The following is a 27,143-nucleotide window of genomic DNA, read 5'->3' on the forward strand; positions in this document are numbered from 1 at the left end:
GATACTAAGCGCAAACCAGATAGGATGGTGTATCGCTGCAGAATGCTGTGGTAACCATGTTGGTTAAGTGTGTCTTGAATAATTAATAAATCCTGACAGTGTCACCAGCAAAGCACCCCCACACCATCACACCTCCTCCTCCATGCTTCACGGTGGGAACCACACATGCAGAGATCATCCATTCACCTATTCTGCGGTTGGAACCACAAATCTCAAATTTGGACTCATCAGACCAAATGACAGATTTCCACCAGTCTAATGTCCATTGCTTATGTTTTTTGGCCCAAGCAAGTCTCTTCTTCTTATTGGTGTCCTTTAGTAGTGGTTTCTTTGCAGCAATTCGACCATAAAGGCCTGATTCACACAGTCTCCTCTGAACAGTTAATGTTGAGATGTATCTGTTACTTGAACTGTAAAGCATTTGTTTGGGCTGCAATTTCTGAGGCTGGTAACTAATGAACTTATCCTCTGCAGCGGCGATAACTCTGGGTCTTCCTTTCATGTGGCGGTTCTCATGAGAGCCAGTTTCATCATAGCGCTTGATGGTTTTTGCGACTGCACTTGAATAAACTTTCAAAGTTCTTTAAATGTTCCGCATTGACTGACCTTCATGTCTTAAAGTAATGGACTGTTGTTTCTCTTTGCTTATTTGAGTTGTTCTTGCCTTAATATGGACTTGGTATTTTACCAAATAGGGCTATCTTCTGTATACCACCCCTACCTTGTCAGAACAAAACTGATTGGCTCCAACGCATCATGGAAAGAAATTCCACAAATTAACTTTTAACAAGGCACACCTGTTAATTGAAATGCATTCCAGATGACTACCTCATGAAGCTGGTTGAGAGAATGCCAAGAGTGTGCAAAGCTGTCATCAAGGCAAAGGGTGGCTACTTTGAAGAATCTCAAATATAAAATATATTTTGATTTGTTTAACACTCTTTTGGTTACTACATGATTCCATATGTGTTATTTCATTTTTTGTCTTCACTATTATTCTACAATATAGAAAATAGTACAAAAATAAATAAAAGAACCATTGAATGAGTAGGCGTGTCCAAACTTTTGACTGGTACTGTACATATAGGTAGAGGTAAAGTGACTATGCATGGTAGAAGTTGTTAAGAAGCCTTTTGGACCTAGACATGGTGCTCCGGTACCGCTATGACTAGGGTGACTGGAGTCTTTGGCAATTTTAAGGGCCTTCCTCTGACACTGTCTTGGATGGCAGGGAGCTTAGCCCCAGTGATGTACTGGGCCATACACACTACCTTCTGTCGTGCCTTGCGGTCGGAGGCCGAGCTGTTGCCATACCAGGTGGTGATGCAACCTGTCTGGATGCTCGAGGGTGCAGCTGTAGAACTTTTTCAGGATCTGAGGACCCATGCCAAATCTTTTCAGTCTCCTGAGGGGGAATATATGTTGTCGTGCCCTCTTCACAACTGTCTTGTTGTGTTTGGACCATGATAGTTCATTGGTGATGTGGACACCAAGGAACTTGAATCTCTCAACCTGCTCCAGTACAGCCCTGTCGATGAGAATGGGGGTGTGCTCGGCCCTCCTTTTCCTGTAGTTCACGATCATATCCTTTGTAGCCATTATTGGTTTAATATTTTATGCAGTAAAGTATAGTGACAAATTTAGCTGTAATGTTTGTGGTACCAATGAAAATGACTAATGATAATAAGGGGTAGATGTGCAAGTTGGACATAAAGTGTTAGTGGCTAAACAATTGCCACTTTAACCAGTGCCTGTTACTTGTAGCTTACCTGAGGTGATCTGATTGTCCTTTAATTGCATTAATTCCCTGTGGCTCAGTTGGTAGAGCATGGTGTTTGCAACGCCAGCATGCTGTGTGCAACGCCAGGGTTGTGGGTTCGATTCCCACGGGGGGCCAGTACAAATTTTTTTTGCATGAAATGAGATGTATGCATTCACTACTGTAAGTCGCTCTGAATAAGAGCGTCTGCTAAATGACTAAAATGTAAATTGAGCGCTCTCCATCAAATTATCTTTGCACTGCTAGTTTGATGGTTTTTCATGGAACACATCACAGAAAACTGTGGCTTTTAGTGGTCCATCAGTGGAGGCTCCTCAGAGGAAGGGGAGAACCATCCTACTTGTTGAATATTAGAAGAAAAAAAAGTGAAACATTTAAGTTATTTTTTTAGATCAAACTATTCTAAATATTCACGTCACCAAATAACTGATTTAAAAACAGTTTTGCAGTGGTCTACAGTAGCCTCAACACCACCTTCTAGGGTAGCCAGAGGACAGCTGTTTTCCATCCTCCTCTGGGCATATTGACTTCAATACAAAATCTTGGAGGCTCTTGGTTCTCACCACCTTCCATAGATTTACACAGGAATTATGATGACTTCCGGAAGACATCCTCCAACCTATCAGAGCTCTTACAGTATGAACTAACATTTTGTCCATATAATAAAATGATCAGAGAATGAATCTAGTACTGAAAGCATAAGCTACAGCTAGTAGCTAGCACTGCAGTACATAAAGTGTGGTGAGTAGACAACAGTTGGAACAGTTTTGAGAAGCAGCAGAGCGAGAGCTAGCTATATTTAATTTATATTTTTTTCTTCATTTACCTTTCACCTCCTTAGCTAAAGCAGCTAATTTAGCCTACTCCACAACCTGACTCAAGCAGAGATTAATGCTGTTTATGTTAGCTAGCTGGCTAAGGCTATCCAACACTGCAACTCTTTCAAGTCAAAGTAAGCTTTCGGTTTTATACATTTATTTGCACCGGGCCCGCCGGTGTAACTGCTAAACTGCTTGCTGTACACTGTACTTCGTGATTGTATACACGGATTGGATTGTGGGTTTACTAGTTTGTTGACTATAACGTTAACATGGTAGAGGTTTTTGCGACTGGTCACAGACCACTGTTGTCTTGTGCACTGAAGTCTACAAGCGAAGGGAAAAGGTGAGAGGAGAACGCGTAGGTGCGAGAAGGAATTATACAACTAGCAAAGTGATTATGCTGTATGTGCCTGCTATGAAAGTGAACTGTGTGTGCGCGGGTGATCAGGAGTTTATTAATTCCACCAATTCTGTTGCAAAACATTTCTTAAATGGAAGCAAACAGAATGAAACTGGGAGAGATGTACCCGAATTTGTCCAATAGAAACTCAAATTTTAGTTGCAACTGTTTGGACTAATGATGAGACCCTAGATCGGCTAGATTCAGGCAAGAGTGTGCAAGGCGATATTGAATGTCTGTCTCACCTTGATTACTCCAATTTGTATCTCAACCTGTGCACCTACATTTTTAACTTTCATTTGTAGGCTAGGTTGTAGCAACCTCGTGATGGGTATTATATAGAGCAAATTCGAGTACCATGTAGTAACCTAAACCTATTGATGTTACATTTAGCTAAGTGAATGGAATATGAATGACAGTCATCCAATATGCTGCAATAGAAGTAAGGCCATGCTTATATAAAAAAATACGTCATGAACCGCAGCTGTGGTCCAATAGGCCAGAAATGAGTCTTGAATATGTAGCTACAGTGTATGTGTGCATAGGTGGGAGTTTGTGATTATGTCAGTGTGTGATTCTTGGTAGAGGAGTGTGTGAATGTTTGTTTGGTAAGGTTTCTGTTTGAGCATGTAAGGTTTATGTCATTGGTGGTGTCCGTGTTCTCTTCTCTGTGGTGGGTGGTCTGTGCATTTGCATCAGTAAAGAGCTCCGTCTTCAGTCTTATTTGTCCCTCATTGCTGCCCTAAATTAGGCTGATGAGAGGCCCTCCTATCAGGTGACATATTAATTGGGTCATACTGCATCCCATACGAAATCTAAACAATGGCCTCCCAACACTAAACATTTCTCTTCGGGCTGGTTGCTCTCCTTCTCTCTCTTCCACCAATTAGACTCAGAATTAATCTGTTTCCTGTCCCCCCACCCCACCCCATCCCAAGATTCAGGGCACCACCAGGCAGTCACTGACCTCCTAAGCTCATTTTATGTGAGCCATTACAGGCATGTGGATGAGTTAGGAGCTGGATAATGCTTTTCAATTAAGGTGTGGCAGTGGGCTAGGGTAGTGGTAGCCAGAGATAAGGAGAAATTACGACCAATCAGCTGTGAATTTCGTAAGCTAAATAAATGATTTATTGTACAAAATAAGACAGAAAATAAAACAAAATAACAATGGAACAGTTATTCATATGCAAAACCATTAAACTACAACATTGGGTTGAATTGTATCTACATAACATGAACAAATGAAAGAGAAATAAAAGTGGGCAAAAACATTAGAAGCGGAGAACCTGTCCAAAACATCATAAAATGTCAACATTTGGGTATTTATTTACATAGATTTTTTTCCCTCTCATATTTAAATATATGAAAACACTTTCTCATACAGTGCCTTCAGAAAGTATTAACCCCCTTGACTTTTTCCACATTTTGTTGTTACAGCCTGAATTTAAAATTGATTCAATTGAGTGTGTCATTGGCCTACACGCAATACCCGTTTTTTGTACAAATTAATTAAAAATGAAAAGCTGAAATGTCTTCAGTCAATAAGTATTCAACCCCTTTTATGGCAAGCCTAAATAAGTTCAGGAGTAAAAAAGTCACAAGTTGCATGGGTTTAACATGATTTTTGAATGACCACCTAATTTCTGTACCCCACACATACAATTATCTGTAAAGTACCTCCGTCGAACAGTAAATGTCAAACACAGATTCAACCATGAAGACCAGGGAGGTTTTCCAATGCCTTGCAAAGAAGGACACCTATTGGTAGATGGGTAAAAATAAAAAAAGCAGACATTGAATGTCCATTTCAGCATGGTGAAGTTATTAATTACACTGGGTGGTGTATCAATATACCCAGTCATTTCAAAGATACAGGCATCCTTCCTAACTCAGTTGCCGGAGAGGAAGGAAACCGCTCAGGGATTTCACCATGATCAACAACTTTGTAGTTACTCCACAACACTAACCTAAATGACAGAGTGAAAAGAAGGGAAGCCTGTACAGATTTTTTTTTAATTACAAAACATGCACATGCATCCTGTTTGCAATAAGGCACTAAAGTAAAACTGCAAAAAATATGGCAACGAAATTAACTATGTCCTGAATAAAATGTTATGCTTGCTGAAAACAAAACACAACATATTTTCAAGCAATGGCGGTGGCTGCATCATGTTATGGGTATGCTTGTAATCGGCAAAGACTAGGGAGTTTTTTTTGTTGATAAAAATAAATGGAATAGAGCTAAGCACGTAAAATCCTAGAGGAAAACCTGGTTCAGTCTGCTTTCCAATAGACACTGGGAGACAAATTCACCTTTCAGCAGGACAATAACCTTAAACACAAGGCCAAATATACACTGGAGTAGCTTACCAAGACAACATTGAATGTTCTTGAGTGGCCTAGTTAGTTTTGACTTAAATCAGCTTGAAAATCTATGGCATGTCTTGAAAATGGTTGTCAAGCAATAATCAACAAACTTGTCAGAGCTTGAAGAATTTAAAAAAAGAATGTGCAAATATTGTGCAATCCAGGTGTGCGAAGCGCTCACTCACAGCTGTAATCGCTGCCAAAGGTGATTCTAACATGTATTGACTCAGGGGTGTGAAATACTATGTAAATTAGACTTCGCAAACATGTCTAAAAACATTTTTTCACTTTGTCATTATGGTGTATTGTGTGTAGATAGGTGAGAAAATATTTTATACATTTTGAATTCAGGTTCTAACAATGAAATGTGGTATAAGTCAAGCGGTGTGAATACTTTCTGAAGGCACTGTACATACCAGTATACATACACAAAGTCAAGATGCAACTTTATCCACAGCATTAACCAGAGTTAACCAATGGCCCTGGGCACAGCTATTTATTATTCTTTTGTCAGCACAAATTACCTTTAGCTATTTGCTTCAGTCACTCTTTTGAACTCCACTGTAAATTTCTCAATCTGGATCTGAGATCAAGGTGACCCTGTGGCTTTAGTCTACGTTTTTGGGTTTACTATTCTGGTTACATGTTTGTACATATTAACTCATAACAAAACCTAACTGTCCAATTTCTTAAGCAAGGTTTCACAATGCTAAAGTGAGGTAGACATACTTTGAAATTCATTGATTTGATCTGAATAAATATACACTTGACCAGTTGAATTGTTTCCAACCACTGCCCATACCACATTTTTTTCTCACTTTGAAATTGTTTAGCATATTCCTGCAGTTACAAAAGTTACAGCACACAACATGTCATCCTCTACTTTGGCTAACGATCCCTGGATACTTTTTCCCATTCTAATATGGGCACTCTCACTCAAAACACACAAAGGCAAAACGTGTCTGTGTTAGACAGTCAACACAAAAAGTAGCTCAAATTCAAAAGGACAAAAGTCTGTCAAAGTTGATAACAAATTGATTGAAGTTGATGGAGGGGCATTTCCAGTTTTAAGCGTTCTATGTTCATTAGTCCAGACACTTGTTACACACATGACTTATCACCCCGGGAGGGCGATGAGGCCTTTTGGCCGCTGGTCAGTCGAGGTTTCTGGGTGTAAGAAGAGCGTGAGAATATGGACAGGCCTCCGCTTCAGACAAAAAGGAAGTCAGGAAAGCGTGATGGTAACAAAAGAAGTGAGAGGCTGACTAGTTTATCCACACGGTGTATTGCCAGAAGCTTGGACAGTTCTTTTTTCAATTGTAAACGCTCGTGCTTGATTAGGTAAAATACAAACACAAACAACAACATGACTCCTCACGCTATGAACGTCCCATAGTGCAAAATTTATTGTTGGTAAGGTAGTGCCCAGAAAGGATTTTTTTGTACCCCTTTTAATTATATACATATATTATTTATGTCAGAAGGCTCTTCCTTTTCCCAACAGCGTAGTGCTTTCGTTTACAACAAAGGGATATATTCACTTTGACATCCAGGAAACAGGACAGACTTCAAGCTTCTTATCTACAGTCTTTCAAGCACGTCCAATATTTACTGCATATTACAGGTGGGGATGGGGGCACCGGGATATTCAATCATAATATGTTCTCTAAACTAGAAATGGCATTTCAGCTGTATTCTCATCTGTATCAGTGTTTTCCTTCTTTTTATGATGCACAACCTAGCTCTTCTTCCCTTAGTAGCACAAAGGCCTATATCAATCAAGCATTTTAGTTTCTTTCCAACACAAGGTTGTCTTCTTTGCCACAACCATCATAACATTCCCACCATAGCAACTTTCCAGAATACATTTGGTCCTCTACTCATTGGGTTTGTTTGTGTAAATGAATGTATTGGATAGTAGTGGGAATGACAAAAGTATATAAGTAGGCTATATTCATGTGGACCACATTTGTCAAGGTACTTGTGGGGTTCCCTTTCACTCTGAATTTACTCCATACAAAATAATCTGACAATTACAGTAGTGTAAACTGGCACCCTTGCATGATTCCCATATTGTTGATTTTAAAATGCTCTTGGATTTAGTCTATTACATATAAAAGATGATCTATACAAAGATCTAACAAGCCAAAACCTGAATTATTTTGTGTGTTCTTAAAACTTTGTGTGGTCTAGATTAAGAGTTACGTTGACATGTTTGTCTTAGTTCATCTAAACTTTGTGCACAGGTTGATATTGAGGTCATCTGAGCTGTTATGTGAGCTTCTGCAGTAAAACATAGGGAGAAAGTATAGAAACCCTTTCCTGTTCACTTTAAGGTAGTGAAAACTCTATTTTCTTATTTTAATGTTTTACAAGATTACAGGTAAAATAAGATCAAAGTAACTGTGAAAGGGTTCTTGGATTCTCAAGAATTTCACACTGGGGTGCAAGTTACATCTACAGACGGCACACAGTTTGCTTTTGGATCTCAACACAATCTCTAGAACATGACTATTTTATTAAACAACATTTTGTATTCATTTCATGAACTTTTAGTCTAAAAGTAGACAAGGATTTTTTTGTTGTAATGATGCTAAAAGTGAAAGTTGTGGAAAAATTATAATATACTGTAACTGCTTAGGAATGTCTCCCTCCATCAGCCTGGATCCACTATCCCAGACATCTCAATAAAGACACCATCTTTTCAAAGAACCTGATAAACATTTTCAAAGAAAAAAAACACAAAACTAACGAAAACATAGTTGTCTTATTTACCATCAATTTCTTAAACTGCTCCACAGATACACCCCCTTCATAATCGTCAATATATATATTTCTACCACTCAGCCTCACTCCTATCTTCATTTTATATTACCTTTTTACATGTTGGACTAAAATGAATAACTAAGAGAATGGAGGTCCAGTGGGATGTTTTGTGGCAGAGTGAGAGGGGGGAATAAAGTCTGCTGCCAGAGGAGGTCTCAGTCAGGGTTCTGGGTGGAAATAATGCAGAGTTGGGTGTGCATGAGTATGCATGACTTCCGTTGGGTCTAAGAGCAGCCACACCTGTCTACTACCATACCAGGGATCTTGCCATGGATGATCTGCTGCTTGTCGTTGAAATAGAGCATGTTGATGGGTGACATCTTGGTGGGGGTACAGCAGGGCCCTGCTGAGCCTCTGGGGTTGGCGTGTTGTACCAGGTGGGTGTGTGGGTACTTCTGCATGAACATGTATTCACACTGGCCCGAGCAGTAGTTGGCCTTATAGCGCTTGGGAGCGATGATCCAGTCCCAGCCGAAGGCCTCAAAGTCCACCGTCAGCGGGTAGCGGCAGCAGCGGGACTCGGTGGAGTGCTCGTCACAGTCCAGTCCCAGGTTACGTCGGGAACGTTTGGTCGTCTCGAGAACCTTAACGTCCAGGAACGGCTGCTGGAGTCAGGGGAGGGAACAGGAGGAGAATGGAGGTGATTAAAAGAGAACTCAAACAGTGAGGCGAGTAACGCTTCTAAGAAAAATCTTGGGGTACTGAGACCAATTAACATCACTGGAGGAAAACAAAAAAAGATGCACTCCTCTAAATACCCCTTACTAACTTTGGTTTCAAAGACACGGAGTACTGAGAAAGATGAGAGTAGTATCGGTTGATGCAAAGCTGACCTTTTAACATCAATGGAAATGCCAACATTCTATATGCTTAGCTTGATCTATGACCTCTGAGGTGATCCGCAGGTTACCATAACCTTGACCCTTATGCACTGCAAGAGCAGTGACTATTTTACTCCAGCATTGTAACGTGTACGCTGGGAGCCGGGAAGCAAGTTCAGGGAGTGACTTTAATAATAAATAACAGGGAACAAAACAAGAAACACGCGTACAGACATGAAACAGAACAGAAACAATAAATCCTAGGGAAAGAACCAAAAGGGAGTGACATATGTAGGGAAGGTATACCATCAATTTCTTAAGCTGCTCCACAGATACACCCCCTTCGTAATCGTATATATCTACCACTCAGCCTCACTCCTATCTTCATTTCATATTACCTTTTTACATGTTGGACTAAAATGAATAACTAAGAGAATGGAGGTCCAGTGGGATGTTTTGTGGCAGAGTGAGAGGGGGGAATAAAGTCTGCTGCCAGAGGAGGTCTCAGTCAGGGTTCTGGGTGGAAATAATGCAGAGTTGGGTGTGCATGAGTATGCATGACTTCCGTTGGGCCTAAGAGCAGCCACACCTGTCAACCACCATACCAGGGATCTTGCCGTGGATGATGATCTTCCTCTATTCAGTCAGGTGATTGAGTCCAGGTGAGTCTGATGAGGCGCTGATGCACATAACGATGGTGACAGGTGTGCGTAATAATGAGCAGCCTGACAACCTTGAGCGTCGGAGAGGGAGTATACGTGACAGTACCCCCTCCCTGATGCGTGGCTCCAGCTGCAGGATGCCGACCAGAGAGATGATCCCGGGGACCAGGAACGGACCTGACGAGGCCGGCCGAGGCGCGGGGACCTGGTGAGGAGCGGGAACCTGGCGAGCCAACCGAGTCTTGGGAAACCTGTTGCGCCAGCCAAGGCGTGGGAGCCTGTCGCGCCAGCCAAGGCGTGGGAGCCTGACCAGCTAGCTGAGGCGTCCTCAGTAGACACGGCAACAGACGCTTGACAGAGCAACCGAGTCTTGAAAATCTGATGAACCAGCTGAGGCATGGAAGCCTGACGAGCCACCTGAGGCGTCCCCAGTTGCGGCACCCGGATCCGACATCACCTACAGTCACAGAAAACAAACAAAAAAACTCCCTGATGCTCCCCTTTGGTGAGGCGTTATTCTGTAACGTGTACACTGGGAGCCGGGAAGCAAGTGACTTTTCTAATAAATAACACAAGGAACAAAACAAGAGTAGCGTACAGACATGAAACAACGGAACAGAAACAGTAACGCCTAGGGAAAGAACCAAAGGGAGTGACATATATAAGGAAGGTAATCAGGCAGGTGATTGAGTCTGATGAGGCGCGTAACGATGGTGACTCGTGTGCGTAATAATGAGCAGCCTGACGACCTCAAGAGTTGGAGAGGGTGTATACGTGACAAGCATGTTTATTTTACAAAGTCCTCATCTCTCCACAGAAAACCCAGCTGGACTTGAGCACAGTTTTTTGTGACGCTTTCAACAGAAGAAATAAGCTGAGAGGCCAGAAGGGTCAACCCACGTCAGCTTAGGGCTTTCTTTGGGGGGCAAAGGATTGGGGGGTTAACCTTGTTTTTAGATTTGTGTTTTGTTTTATTTTTGTACACGGGCCTCTGTATCTCTGATCTTTTCTTTCTTCTCCTGAAGGAAAACAGAGCTTGCTGCTGTGCAAGGATTCATTGGCCGAGAGGCCAGAGTCAACCCCTGGGCCGTGCTGTTTAGAACTGACCCAAATTAAATGACCAGTGGGATACCATTTCGTAATGCTTAATGGGGCCAATCATGTGGCCTATATAGTGCTGTCACACACATGACACTTCATATGCATTCATGACAGTGTTACGTTCCACAGCAAGGAAACCAAAAATTGTCACTCAAACTGAAGGGGGAACTAACAAAGAGTCACTGACAACAACCAAAATGAAATAGGTGGGGTTTTAGAAAGGTTTCTGAAAGACACGGGGGTGTCCACTGAAAGTTGACTAGCAACAACAACTGGGATCTAAGACACCCACCATGAGTGTCTTTCAGAAACTTTTCTAAAACCCCACCTATTTCATTTTGGTTGATGTCAGTGACTCTTTGTTAGTTCCCCCTTTGCCCAAGAAGATGCAAACTAAATAAAAACCCACACCAAACTTAAGACAGGAAGCAAACCAAAAGGTGGAGCAAAACGAAACAGGGAAGATCAGGTAAAGGATTATTTATCTAGAAATCAACTAGGGAGAGCCAACTAAAACTGTTAACCCTCCGCATCTCTCAAGCCAACTGGAGCTCTGGGCCAGCCACTCTTAAATATCACCTGGGACAGCACAGGTGAAATAGCTTCCGAATAACAAGGTGAAACCAATCGGTGCGCCCCACGTGCTAATGTCCAACCTCGAAATATAAATGAAAAAACGAAAGCCTGTTATATTTTTTGTTGGACAATTAAATACAAGACAAAACAGCCACTTATTTTATATATACTGTATATATTTTAATTTTATTTTTACAACCTTACTGCCTAAAACTCTAAAGTTGAGAAACATAGGTAAAATCACATACGTTTCTATAACTCTCATCCCCTTGGAGCAAGCCCAACCAAAACAAAATGAATCTCCAAAATGGCAAAGCATGCAGTCAAAATAAATTGTGAGCCAGGGCTACACACTGGCTGAACACAAAACGTAATGACTGCCCACCCTCGAAAGACAATTAGCAATGAAGTTGTCCTTACCACAGACATGTCTGATTTCAAGGGGAAACTCCTGCCATATCCATAGTAACTTTCCCCTCGTGATTTTCCTCAGTGGATTGGCCTCAGGAAAACGATTGGCAGCACACATGATGGTTAAGAGAAACTGGTTACCACTCTTGGCTTTGGGCAAAGGACCAACACAGACCACCAGAACCCTGTGGAAAGGTTTGTCAAAAGCAGGAATAGGCTACAAAGGTGCAACCAGTGCAGTTTGGTTCAGTTTACACATCCGCTGGTAAACGTGACAGGATTTACAGTAAGACACAACATCATGTTTTAGACCAGGCCAGAAGAAGTTACGCAAGATACGGTCATACGTCTTTTTGACCCCAAGATGACCTGCCATATTACCATTGTGAGCCAACCTCAAGGTATCTCTTGTCGAAGCGTAACTGGAACGACAATTTGAGGTACACTGGGCCAATCGTCTTGCCCAGAAGTGGTGCGAGAACACCATTTCCTCATTAGAACACCATCTCTGTCAAAGTAACCCCCACAAACTTAATCAAACTCCTCCTCTGGATGTATCTCAGCAAAAAGAGAGGAGAAACTGCGTTTCTCTGTTCAGCAATCAGCTGCTTCCTAGACGTGTCAACTGTAGGGACCCTCTTCCTTCAGCGGTCCTACAAACTCACTCACCTTTGGGTTTTTCAAAGGGGGGTTTTCAAAGGAGAGGTCAACTCAGGGGTTTTACCGAAATCAGGATCACCCATAAACGTCTCAGAGAGATCAACCATGGTGGGATCGTTGACAACCTCCTCAACACTAAACTTGCTCCCAGAAACTTTCTTAGACATAACGCGTGTAACGGCACACGCTGGGAACATGCTAGGGTACTTTTCTGATAACCCATTAGGTTCCTCTACTCTGTGTTCCTTACAAACAACAGGTTTTGGCACGACCTTCCCTCCAGCCAAATTATTTCTCAAAATGAATGAGATCCCTTTACTGGTAGGCTAGACCTCACTCCAACGACAACGGAACCAGAAATAAGATCATACTTGAGTTCCACATTATAGAAAGGAACTTCCATGCAACCAATCTCCATGCCTTGTCCTAACACACTGTAACCAGTTGCTGAAGTATCAGACAAAGGCAAAACACCCTCCAAACTGAAGGACTGGGTTGTCACAGTATCTTCACTGGCTGCTTAACAGCATTGCCACTCTACAGAGACAAGAACACATCTGAAACAAACGGTTTCACATCTGATCCAAAATCTTGTTAAGGAGATACACCAGTCCCATCCAGAGACTTAATGGGCTGGAGTGGGGCAGACCTTCATTTAGGAGGGTGTTTTGTCTTTGTCTGATACTTCAGCAAGTCACCGGGGTCTAACAACTTGGATGGAAAATTACTGAGGATAATAGCGGACGATATTGCAACTTCTACTTGCCATATCTTCAATTTAAGCCTACTAGAAAGTGTGCGCCCTGGAAGGAAGCGAAAGTCATTCTGCTACCTAAGAATAGTAAAGCCCCTTGGCAGCAGCTAATGGAGATCCATAATAAATAAAATAAAAATGTATTTTTCCTCACTCATTTAGGGCAATGTGTCCTTTCTCACGGAAATAATGAAAAACTGGCGGATACGAAAAAACCAGTTTTCTGCCGATCATTGTGCACTGTAAAAAAAGATTGAAACCTCGCGGTAGGAGGTGACTTCTCTGGATTTTGCATAGGTATAACTACTGGGTGCTTTGTTTATCAAGGTAGTTTTATGTGTCAACACAACTCATCTGCAAGGACTGCAGCTTTCTCAAGAGCGAGATCCTTGTGCTCAAATGTAGGTAGCAAGCCTTTCGTGAAGGCAATTCTTGAACTGCTCGAGAAGTATGAATGTCTTTAAATCATCAAGGTTTTAACAGTGTCAAAATCTGAACTCTGGTCAAGAGAAAGTGGCGTACACTTTCTTTTCCCACAAGAACACTTTGGAGGAGCAGTGACTAAATGTCTCGCAGACATTTTAGGGATGTGGCAATCCGCTCAAACAGAGTAAAATATACGTCCATCTCCTTTTCACTGAAAGGCATTACAAGTTGGCTGTTCCGACCAAGCCTGCCTGGATTCGAAATGCTTCCAGATCTCTCTCTTAGTCGAATGGCATGCTCACATTCCTGTTCCCTTTCCTTGTGCTTAAACTCTAATTTCTGTTGCTACAATCTCTTCACAGTCGCTTTCATTTTCCTTATGCTCAAGCTCCCATTTTGCTTTTAGTTCTACCTCTCACAGGTGCACATCTATGGGGTGTACTCTACCATCTTTAGGACATATTTCATCATCCCCCCTCTCCGGACAGATTTCCTCCTCCACCAAAGCTGATTACTGCTTTTGAATCAGCACGTTTAATCACTTCTGCGTTATGAAAGGTACTAGACACGGACACGAATGATCCATTGGTAGTTTGTTGTAACCAAGTATTGGTGCTAACCGTGTGTTATTGGATGCTAGCATGCTAGTTAGCTACGGCGTCATAGGATACGGTGCACTGGAAGAAGCTGGAAGAATACTGTACCAAGTTATCTAGCTGAATAAACTAAGTTTGAGCCTATTCCTGGTAACATTGAACCACTGTAGCTTACATCAATTATAATTTCTAAAGTGGAAGTTGGAAAGTTATATTTGAGTGTCATTGAGTGTTCATTCCAATCTCCTTTGCATTAGCGTAGCCTCTCCTGTAGCTTGTCAACCATGTGTTTGCCACCTTCTCCTCCCTCCTGAATCCTCCTCCCCCTCCCCCCTCCTCCCTCTCTGCGGATGACTTCGTCAACCATTTTGAAAAGAAGGTTGATGACATTCGATCCTCATTTGTTAAGTCAAACGACACCGCTGGTCCTGCTCACGTTGCCCTACCCTATGCTTTGACCTCTTTCTCCCCTCTCTCTCCAGATGAAATCTTGCAACTTGTGACGGCCGGCCGCCCAACTACCTGCCCGCTTGACCCTATCCCCTCCTCTCTTCTCCAGACCATTTCCGGAGACCTTCTCCCCTACCTCACCTCGCTCATCAACTCATCCTTGACCGCTGGCTACGTCCCTTCCGTCTTCAAGAGAGTGAGAGTTTCACCCTTTCTCAAAAAACCTACACTCGATCCCTCCGATGTCAACAACTACAGACCAGTATCCCTTCTTTCTTTTCTCTCCAAAACTCTTGAGCGTGCCGTCCTTGGCCAGCTCTCTTGCTATCTCTCTCAGAATGACCTTCTTGATCCAAATCAGTCAGGTTTCAAGACTGGCCATTCAACTGAGACCGCTCTTCTCTGTGTCACGGAGGCTCTCCGCACTGCTAAAGCTAACTCTCTCTCCTCTGCTCTCATCCTTCTAGACCTATCTGCTGCCTTTGATACTGTGAACCATCAGATCCTCCTCTCCACCCTCTCTGAGTTGGGCATCTCCGGCGCGGCTCACTCTTGGATTGCGTCCTACCTGACAGGTCGCTCCTACCAGGTGGCGTGGCGAGAATCCGTCTCCGCACCACGTGCTCTCACCACTGGTGTCCCCCAGGGCTCAGTTCTAGGCCCTCTCCTATTCTCGCTATACACCAAGTCACTTGGCTCTGTCATATCCTCACATGGTCTCTCCTATCATTGCTACGCAGACGACACACAATTCATCTTCTCCTTTCCCCCTTCTGATAACCAGGTAGCGAATCACATCTCTGCATGTCTGGCAGACATATCAGTGTGGATGACAGATCACCACCTCAAGCTGAACCTCGGCAAGATGGAGCTGCTCTTCCTCCCGGGGAAGGACTGCCCGTTCCATGATCTCGCCATCACGGTTGACAACTCCATTGTGTCCTCCTCCCAGAGTGCCAAGAGCCTTGGCGTGACCCTGGACAACACCCTGTCATTCTTAGCTAACATCAAGGCGGTGACCCGATCCTGTAGGTTCATGCTCTACAACATTCGAAGAGTACCACCCTGCCTTACACAGGAAGCGACACAGGTCCTAATCCAGGCACTTGTCATCTCCCGTCTGGATTACTGCAATTTGCTGCCGGCAGGGCTCCCTGCCTGTGCCATTAAACCCTTACAACTCATCCAGAACACCGCAGCCCGTCTGGTGTTCAACCTTCCCAAGTTCTCGCACGTCACCCCGCTCCTCCGCACACTCCACTGGCTTCCAGTTGAAGCTCGCATCTGCTACAAGACCATGGTGCTTGCCTACGGAGCTGTGAGGGGAACGGCACCTCCGTACCTTCAGGCTCTGATCAGTCCCTACACCCAAAGAAGGGCACTGCGTTCATCCACCTCTGGCCTGCTCGCCTCCATACCTCTGCGGAAGCACAGTTCCCGCTCAGCTCAGTCAAAACTGTTCGCTGCTCTGGCACCCCAATGGTGGAACAAGCTCCCTCACGACGCCAGGACAGCGGAGTCAATCACCACCTTCCGGAGACACCTGAAACCCCACCTCTTTAAGGAATACCTGGGATAGGATAAAGTAATCCTTCTACCCACCCACACCCCCCAAAAAAAAGATATAGATGTACTATTGTAAAGTGGTTGTTCCACTGGATATCATAAGGTGAATGCACCAATTTGTAAGTCGCTCTGGATAAGAGCGTCTGCTAAATGACGTAAATCTATGTGCAACTTTTATGTCAACGCTTTGCAATGACGAGCTGATTCGCCTTCGTACATTTATCTAGCATCTCCCATGTAGAGTTTTCCACAAACGCTTCCAACTTAAAGTCCATGGTTCTTTTTTATTATCTTGTGTGTTTATGCAACTTTCAAAATTATTCCACCAATCTTATAACCCTTCAGGGTTACCCGTCAGTGACACTTAAATATCTGGACACAGCAGAGCTTCAGAGTAGGTGATTAGAGCAACTATCATACTCATGGGAAACAATATCCTGGACGAGCCCCCATTTTGTTACGTTCCCCAGCAAGGAAATAAAACATTGTCACTCAAACTGAAAGGGGAGCTAACAGAGTCACTAACAACCAAAACAGGTGGTTTTAGGAGGGGTTCAGAAAGACACTCATGGGGGTGTCCACTGAAGTTGACGAGCAACAACAACAACTGGGATGTAAGTCACGCACCATGAGCGCCCACAAAGAAGAGGCAAACAAAATAAAAACCCACACCAAACTTAAAGTCAGGAAGCAAAACGAACACAGGGAAGATCAGATAAAGGATTGTTTTTCTAGAAATTAAATAGGGAGCTCCAACTAATGGTGTTATTAACCCTCCACATCTCTCAAGCCAACTGGAGCTCTGGGCCAGCCACTCTTAAATATCACCTGGGACAGCACAAGTGAAACAGCTTCCGACTAACGATATGGACAAACCAGCACAGGTATAACGCATACTGACTAACGAGGTGACACCAATCTGTGCGCCCCACGTGCTAACGTGCTAATGTTCAACCTCTAAAAAATAAATGGAAAAACCAAAGCCTGTAACAGACAGTTCATGTGTTTGTATTACTAGCATAAACTTGACATACTGTATGTAGTAATTTGGGTTTGAGATTGGCTAGCTCATATCAAATAAAATTGTATTGGTCGTGTAAGAATATTTTTAAGATGGAATCGCAGGTCCAGCAAAATTAAAGAATGAGCAATGTCAGAGTCCAGAATATATACATTGAAGAAAAACACAACATGTTTCATGAGCTGAAATAAAAGTGTATTTCTCAATTTTTGTGCACAAATTTGTTTACATCCCTGTTAGTGAGCAGTTCTCCTTTGCCAAGATAATCCATCCACCTGACAGGTGTGGCATATCAAGAAGATGACTAAACAGCATGATCATTACACAGGTGCACCTTGTGCTGGGGCCAATAAAAGGCCACTAAAATGTGCAGTTTTGTCACACAACACAATGCCACAGATGTTTCAAGTTTTGAAGGAGCATGCAATTGGCATGCTGACTGCAGGAATGTGCACCAGAGCTATTGGCGGAGAATTTAATGTTAATTTCTCTACCATAAGCCACCTCCAACGTCGTTTTAGACAATTTGGCAGTATGTCCAACCGGCGTCACAACTGTAGACCACGTGTATGGTGTCATGTGGGTGAGCGGTTTGCTGATGTCAACGTTGTGAACAGTGACCCATGGTGGGGTTATGTTATTGGCAGGCATAAGCTACGGACAACGAACTCAATTGCATTTTGTCGATGGCAATTTGAACGCACAAAAGTACCGTGACGAGATCCTGAGGCCCATTGTGAGCCCCATTTCAAGGTTTCTGTGACCAACAGATGCAAATCTGTATTCCCAGTCATGTGAAATCCATAGATTAGCGGCTAATGAATTTATTTCAATTGACTGATTTCCTCATATGAACTGTAACAGTAAAATCAATGAAATTGTTGTGTTTATATTTTTGTTCTGTGCATTCGGAAAGTATTCAGACCCCTTGACTTTTTCCACATTTTGTTACGTTACAGCCTTATTGTAAAATAGATTCAACGAATAAAAATCGAGCAACCGACACACAATACACCATAATGACAAAGAGAAAACAGGTTTAGAAATGTTTTCTAATTTATATATATATTTTTTAAATACCTTATTTACATAAGTATTCAGACCCTTTGCTGTAAGACTGCATCCTGTTTCCATTGATTCTCCTTGAGATGTTTATACAACTTGGGAGTCCACCTGTGGTAAATTCAATTGATTGGACATGATTTGGAAAGGCACCTTTCTAAACTCAGCAAAAAAAGAAATGTCCTCTCACTGTCAACTGCGTTTATTTTCAGAAAACTTAACATGTGTAAATATTTGTATGAACATAAGATTCAACAACTGAGACAAACTGAACAAGTTCCACAGACATGTGGCTAACAGAAATTGAATAATGTGTCCCTGAACAAAGGGGGGGGGGGTCAAAATCAAAAGTAACACTCAGTATCTGCATTAAGTACTGCAGTGCATCTCCTCCTCATGGACTGCACCAGATTTGCCAGTTCTTGCTGTGAGGTGTTACCCCACTCTTCCACCAAGGCACCTGCAAGTTCCCGGACATTTATGGGGGAATGGCCCTAGCCCTCACCCTCCGATCCAACAGGTCACAGACGTGCTCAATGGGGTTGAGATCCGGTGGCCAGCTCTTCGCTGGCCATGGCAGAACACTGACATTCCTGTCCTGGAGGAAATCACGCACAGAACAAGCAGTATGGCTGGTGGCATTGTAATGCTGGAGGGTCATGTCAGGATGAGCCTGCAGGAAGGGTACCACATGAGGGTGGAGGATGTCTTCCCTGTAATGCACTGCGTTGAGATTGCCTGCAATGACAACAAGCTCAGCTCAATGCTGTGACACACTGCCCCAGACCATGACGGACCTTCAACCTCCAAATCGATCCCGCTCCAGAGTACAGGCCTCGGTGTAACGAGCATTCCTTCGACAATAAACGCGAATCCAACCATCCCCCCTGGTGAGACAAAACCACGACTTGTCAGTGAAGAACACTTTTTACCAGCGACGGTGGGTTTGTGCCCATAGGCGACGTTGTTGCCGGTGATGTCTGGTGAGGACCTGCCTAACAACAGGCCTACAAGCCCTCAGTCCAGCCTCTCTCAGCCTATAGCGGACAGTCTGAGCATTGATGGAGGGATTGTGTGTTCCTGGTGTAACTCAGGCAGTTGTTGTTGCCATCCTGTACCTGTCCCGCAGGTGTGATGTTTGGATGTACCAATCCTGTGCAGGTGTTACACGTGGTCTGCCACTGCGAGGACGATCAGCGTCCGTCCTGTCTTCCTGTAGCACTGTCTTAGGCATCTCACAGTACGGACATTGCAATTTATTGCCCTGGCCACATCTGCAGTCCTCATGCCTCCTTGCAGCATGCCTAAGGCATGTTCACGCAGATGAGCAGGGACCTTGGGCATCTTTCTTTTGGTGTTTTTCAGAGTCAGTAGAAAGGCCTCTTTAGTGTCCTAAGTTTTCATAACTGACCTTAAATTGCCTACCGTCTGTAAGCTGTTATTGTCTTGACGACCATTCCACTGGTGCATGTTCATTAATTGTTAATGGTTCGTTGAACAAGCATGGGAAACACTCTGAATATCCTTGAGTGGCCAAGCCAGAGCCCGGACTTGAACCTGATCGAACATCTCTGGAGAGACCTGAAAATCCCTGACAGCGCTTGAGAGGATCTGCAGAAAAGAATGGGAGAATTTCCCCACATACAGGTGTGTCAAGATTGTAGTGTCGTACCCAAGAAGACTCTATGCTGTATTTGCTGCCAAAGGTGCTTCAAAAAAGTATTGAGTAAAAGGTCTGAATAGTTATGTAAATGTATTTCATTTTTTTATTTGTAATAAATTAGCACACATTTCTAAACCTGTTTTTGCTTTGTCATTATGGGGTATAATTTAATACATTTTAGAATAAGGCTGTAATGTAACAACATGTGGAAAATATCATGGGGTCTAAATACTTTCCGAAGGCAATATATACGTGTGTGTGTGTGTGTGTGTGTGTGTGTGTGTGTGGAAACCCCTTCAAATTAGTGGATTCGGCTATTTCAGCCACACCCATTGCTGACAGGTGTATAAAATCGTGCACACAGCCATTCAATCTCCATAGACTGAAGAGCTCAGTGACTTTCAACATGGCACCGTCATACTACTTTCCAACAAGTCAGTTTGTTAGATTTCTGCAGTGCGAGAGCTGCCCCAGTCAACTGTAAGTGCTGTTATTGTGAAGTGGAAACGTCTTGGAGCAACAACGGCTTAGCTGCGAAGTGGTAAGCCACACAAGCTCACAGAACGGGATCGCCGATTGCTGAAGCGTGTAGCGTGTAAAAATGGTCTGTCCTCGGTTGCAACACTCACTATCGAGTTCCAAACTGCCTCTGGAAGTAATGTCAGCACAAGAACTGTTCGTCGGGAACTTCATAAAATGGGTTTCCATTGCGGAGCAGTCGCACACAAGCCTAAGATCACCATGCGCAATGCCAAGCATTGGCTGGAGTGGTGTAAAGCTTGCGTCCAATGGACTCTGGAGCAGTGGAAACGTGTTCTCTGGAGTGATGAATCACGCTTCACCATCTGGCAGTCCAACACAAGAATCTGAGAATGCTACCTGCCCAATGCATAGTGCCAACTGTAAAGTTTGGTGGAGGAGGAATAATGGTTTGGGGCTGTTTTTCATGGTTCGGGCTAGGCCACTTAGTTCCAGTGAAGGGAAATCTAACGCTACAGCATAAAATGTCATTCTAGATGATTCTGTGCTTCCAACTTTGTGGAAACAGTTTGGGGAAGGCTGTTTCATGTTTCAGCATGACAATGCCCCTGTGCACAAACCGAGGTCCATACAGAAATGGTTTGTCGATCGGTGTGGAAGAACTTGACTGGTCTGCACAGAGCCCTGACCTCAACTCCATCGAACACCTTTGAGATGAATTGGAACGCCGACTGCAAGCCAGGCCTAATCGCCCACCATCAGTGCCTGACCTCACTAATGCTCTTGTGGCTGAATGGAAGCAAGTCCCCGCAGCAATGTTCCAACATCTAGTGGAAAGCCTTCCCAGAAGAGTGAAACCTGTTATAGCAGCAAACTCCATTTTGATACCCATAATTTTGCAATGAGATATTCGATGACCATATATATATATATATATATATATATAACACTACATGACCAAAAGTATGTGGACACCTGGTCATCGAATATGGAGTTTATATGTAAAATGGAGTATATATATACACAGTGGGGGAAAAAAGTTTTTGATCCCCTGCTGATTTTGTACGTTTGCCCACTGACAAAGAAAGGATCAGTCTATAATTTTTATGTTAGGTTTATTTGAACAGTGAGAGACAGAATAACAACAAAAATATCCAGAAAAATGCATGTCAGAAATGTTATAAATTGATTTGCATTTTAATGAGGGAAATAAGTATTTGACCCCCTCTCAATCAGAAAGATTTCTGGCTCCCAGGTGTCTTTTATACAGGTAACGAGCTGAGATTAGGAGCACACTCTTAAAGGGAGCGCTCCTAACCGCAACTTGTTACCTGTAAAAAAAGACACCTGTCCACAGAAGCAATCAATCAATCAGATTCCAAACTCTCCACCATGGCCAAGACCAAAGAGCTCTCCAAGGATGTCAGGGACAAGATTGTAGACCTACACAAGGCTGGAATGGGCTACAAGACCATCGCCAAGCAGCTTGGTGAAAAGGTGACAACATTTGGTGCGATTATTCGCAAATGGAAGAAACACAAAAGAACTGTCAATCTCCCTCGGCCTGGGGCTCCATGCAAGATCTCACCTCGTGGAGTTGCAATGATCATGGGAACGGTGAGGAATCAGCCCAGAACTACACAGGAGGATCTTGTCAATGATCTCAAGGCAGCTGGGACCATAGTCACCAAGAAAACAATTGGTAACACATTACGCTGTGAAGGACTGAAATCCTGCAGCGCCAGCAAGGTCCCCCTGCTCAAGAAAACATATACATGACCATCTGAAGTTTGCCAATGAACATCTGAATGACTCAGAGGACAACTGGTGAAAGTGTTGTGGTCAGATGAGACCAAAATGGAGCTCTTTGGCATCAACTCAACTCGCCGTGTTTGGAGGAGGAATGCTGCCTATAACCCCAAGAACACCATCTCCACCGTCAAACATTATGCTTTGGGGGTGTTTTTCTGCTAAGGGGACTGGACAACTTCACCGCATCAAAGGGAAGGGCATTGAAAATGGGTCGTGGATGGGTATTCCAGCATGACAACGACCCAAAACACACGGCCAAGGCAACAAAGGAGTGGCTCAAGAAGAAGCACATTAAGGTCCTGGAGTGGCCTAGCCAGTCTCCAGACCTTAATCCCATAGAAAATCTGTGGAGGGAGCTGAAGGTTCGAGTTGCCAAACGTCAGCCTCGAAACCTTAATGACTTGGAGAAGATCTGCAAAGAGGAGTGGGACAAAATCCCTCCTGAGATGTGTGCAAACCTGGTGGCCAACTACAAGAAACGTCTGACCTCTGATTGCCAACAAGGGTTTTGCCACCAAGTACTAAGTCATGTTTTGCAGAGGGGTCAAATACTTATTTCCCTCATTAAAATGCAAATCATTTTATAACATTTTTGACATGTGTTTTTCTGGATTTTTTTGTTGTTATTCTGTCTCTCACTGTTCAAATAAACCTACTATTAAAATTATAGACTGATCATTTCTTTGTAAGTGGGCAAACGTACAAAATCAGCAGGGGATCAAATACTTTTTTCCTCCACTGTGTGTGTGTGTGTGTGTGTGTGTATATATATATATAGACAGTACAGACAGTTTATGAATAGTGAAGCTGACTTCAGATGCATAATGCACATCAGATTAAAAAAAAAATGTTTGCATTGATAAAACGATTGGTATTATAGAGAGCAATCGTAATGGTGTCTTTTTGTAGGCACTAACTCTGCCATGGTTCGTTGAACAAAGCCTATGGGGAAATTAATGTAATTTTTGTCGGGTTATTTAATAAATGCCGAAAATAAGGTCCGTGGTAAATATGGGCTTTTTTATACGTTTTGTTCTATGAGATAATCTTCAACAGCTAATGTCACTTTTTGAAGGCTTTATGTAATAAAATAAACATACACATAAATAACTGACTGATATCTCATAGAACAAAACCTATAAGATTTCATAAACCTGTTATTCGCAGACCTTTTTGGCATTTATTCCAAAATTCTATTCTTTCCCCATTAATTTTGCCAATATGAATGGCTCAACAAACTAGATAATTATTATTTTTTAATTTATTTTTTTAAATTTAGGAATAGAAGGTGGCGAGTTCTATAAAGACAGTTTGCAGGCTGGATTTTGCATCATTCAAGTAAACTGTTACTTTAAATTGTCATGTAGAATAACTTGTTTGCTGGCATTGGCTTGTGTTGCCCGTAACGATGCTAATGCTAAGCTATATTTGAGTAGACAAAACCATGTCTTGGATACTTTTTTATCCAAGAAAAGAGGTGAATTTGTTGTTTGTTTTAATAGTCAGAAACAACCATTGGATGGGTCAATCTAATTTTAACAAACCAAATTACTCCATCAACACACTGTGTTGTTGATGAAACGTGTTTTGCTAGCCTGAGTTATAATACTCTACACCGTCATTCATTTTTCACATCGTGAATGTAAAAACAAATCAAATTAATTGTGTGATTGGTGTAGGCTTACCTTGGCCTGACGTTTTTAATAGCCGTGTGGTTCTCTCTCGGATAAGTTGAGAATTCCCTGTGAAGACGAGTGACATGTAGGCCCAGGAGGCTTAACTAGCCTAGCAGGCCTGGAGCCTCAAATGAAGGACACTAACAAACATTTTAAAAGCTGCAGGATCTGTGTTTATTTTGCTTTATTCTGAGACAATGTGGACTGTCCTGACTTACAATGTAGCAACTGTTTGCTTGCAGAGAACTACAGGGGCTAAGTGGCTACTCTCAGCAAACAAGTAGCGAACCTACACAAGCTACAGGGGAATCCACACCTGCCTACATTTCTTTCTTTTCAACCACAGTAGCCAGACGCCGCTCTGGCCTGGTGGAAGTGTCGCCACCGTGTCAGATCTCTGCAGCCGACTGGCAGGTACTCTGCAGGGATCCCTCCCCGAAGGGGTCCCCCCCTTCCCTGGAGAATGGAGCTAGTAGGATGTTCCTTGATGACTTGGTGGATGTTCCTGTTCTCGATCCTACCAGTCAGCCATGGAAATATGTCACCTGCTGTGGAAGTCGAAAACAGCGTCCTCTGGCAACGGGGGCCTCCTTGGAGATGTTAAGCCAGGACCGGACACAGACCAGAAATAGCTTCGCCGCCCTTGATCCAGAGGTTCCGGCAACTTCTTCCCTGTTACCTCAGAGCTTTCACCCTCATCAGACCATGAGACTGTCCAAGACTCCGGCCAATTCATCATCCATGGTGGATACTACAGCTGGCTCGGGTCCATCTGGCCCCACCGCCCTTCGGTCCTCGAGGGGTTTTCGAAACCACTTGAGGCGAAACAACGGCTGGACCTCCTCAGCCATTGCACCAGCTGTCATCATTGGCAGTTCTATGGTAAGAAACATCATGGTTCCCGGGGCCAAAATCCTGTGCTATCCTAGAGCACGAGTACAGGATATTACAAGGCTGCTTTCGACCGTTCTACGACAGATGCCGGGAGCTGATGCTGTCGTAGTGTATGTGGGGTCAAACGATATTAGGAGGGCTAGCTCGGAACTGCTGAAAATTGATTTTAAAGAACTGATTCTAGCAGTGAAAGATTTTTAAAAAGCGGCCAATTATTTCAGGTCCGGTACCATCGTTGGGCCGTGGGTGTGAAATATTTACTGCCTACTGGCATTACACACTTGGCTAAAAGATTACGCTAGCTCTGCTGGAATCACTTTCATAGATAACTTTGACAGTTTCTGGAAACAGAAGATGCTCTACAGGAATGACGGAGTCCATCCAAATCATCTTGGCTCCTGTCCACACATTTCAAGGCTGCATTGAGACAAATGACCCAAGCCCAGCTCAGATGATCCCTACCATTGTGTCGCTAAGTTGTTGTAGTGCTGCTGCTAATGTACATTGTCCCAGGGGTGTTGGAAGACACAATGTAAGTAACTTAATTTATGTCCCTCTAATTGCCCTGCATGTCTCTGTTGATCCTACAGCTATTGTATGCAGTAATCATGTGCCTATAAACCAGAGTTTTACTAATACCACGGACGTGCCCTACTCGGAAGTCCACTGTGTGCAGCTCACCCTGTACTATCAGCTCGAATATAAATAACATTGTCATGTCTACTTCTGATAAGCTTCCCAGTAAAGCAATTAAAACAAGCATCCCAGAGAAGTGCTAAAAATAGCCCACGTTAACAGATGTAGCCTAAGAAACAAGTTTAATGAAATCAATAACTTGCTCGTAAAAGATGACATTAATATTATATTTCTGAAACTCTCTTAGATAATACCTTTGATACAGTGGTAGCAATAAAAAAACAATTATTTTTATTTTATTTCACCTTTATTTAAACAGGTAGGCTAATTGAGAACAAGTTCTCATTTGCAACTGCGACCTGGCCAAGATAAAGCGTAGCAATTCGACACATACAACAACAGAGTTACACATGGAATAAACAAAACACAGTCAAAAATACAGTAGAACAAAAGAAAACAAAAAGTCTATATACAGTGAGTGCAAATGAGGTAAGTTAAGGCAATAAATAGGCCATGGTGGCGAAGTAATTACAATATAGCAATTAAACACTGGAATGGTAGATGTGCAGAAGATGGCTTTAACATCTACAGACAAGACAGAAATGCCGCGGTGTCGCGGTCTATATTCAGAACCACATTCCTGTAAAGATTAGAGAGAATCTCATGTTAAATACTGTTGAAGTAATATGGCTACAGGTTCATCTGCCTCACCTAAAGCCCATTCTTGCTATAGACCACCAAGTGCTAACAGTTAGTATCTGGATAATATGTGTGAAATGCTTGATAATATGTGATTTCCACAGAAGTACATTTTCTGGGTGATTTAAAATATTTACTGGATTTTATCAAGCTGCCCACTCAAGAAAAGGCTTCAAAATGTAACCAGTGCCTGCAACCTGGTTCAGGTTATCAGTCAACCTACAAGGGTAGTTACAAACTGCACAGGAATGAAATCCTCAACATGTATGGATCACATCTTTACTAATGCTGCTGAAATTTGCTTTAAAGCAGTATGTAAAGCCATTGGCTGTAGTGATCACAATATAGTAGCCATATCAAAGTTCCAAAGGCTGAGCCTAATATTGTCACATCTTGATCTGTTTCACCTGTCTTTGTGATTGTCTCCACCCCCCTCCAGGTGTCACCCATCTTCCCCATTATCCCCTTTGTATTTATTCCTGTGTTTTCTGTCTGTCTGTGCCAATTTGTCTTGTTTGTTCAAGTCAACCAGCATTTTGTGTCTCAGCGCCTGCTTCAACCCCCCCCCATTTCATTTGCAAGATTAGCAAACTTCCACTCCCGAGTAGGGCAGCGGTCTAAGGCACTGCATCAATGCTGATGCGTCACTACAGCCTTTGGTTCCAGGAGACCCATGAAGTGGTGCACAATTGGTCCAGCATTGTCCGGGTTAGGGGAGGGTTTGGCCGGCCGGGATTTCCATGTCTCATCGTACTCTAGCAACTCCTTGTGGTGGGCCAGACACCTGCAAGCTGAACTCTGTCGTCAGTTGGATAGTGTATCCTCCGACACATTGGTGCGGCTGGCTTCCGTGTCAGCTTGTGTCAAAAGTAACTCAGGGTCGTGTTTCAGAGGACGCATGGCTCTCGACCTTCGCCTCTCCCAAGTCTGTAGGGGAGTTGCAGCGATGAGACAAGACTATCAATTGGATACCACGATTT

General features: G+C 43.1%; 1 protein-coding gene across 2 annotated transcripts in view; it reads right to left on the bottom strand.

Annotated features, from left to right (window-relative positions):
- Window positions 1-4,109: 4,109 nt before the first annotated feature.
- Window positions 4,110-27,143, bottom strand: part of LOC106583275 (growth/differentiation factor 11) — a 47,082-nt gene continuing 24,048 nt past the window's right edge. Inside the window, exon 3 of one of the 2 annotated variants that reach the window (XM_014167242.2) lies at window positions 4,110-8,802. In XM_014167242.2, the coding sequence (XP_014022717.1) occupies window positions 8,422-8,802 (381 nt within the window). In that variant the 3' untranslated portion in view covers window positions 4,110-8,421. The remainder of the gene's footprint in view (window positions 8,803-27,143) is intronic. The other variant, XM_014167243.2, reaches the window with a different exon arrangement.

This window comes from Salmo salar, chromosome ssa22 (genome assembly GCF_905237065.1).
Source record: "Salmo salar chromosome ssa22, Ssal_v3.1, whole genome shotgun sequence".
Lineage (NCBI taxonomy): Eukaryota > Metazoa > Chordata > Actinopteri > Salmoniformes > Salmonidae > Salmo > Salmo salar.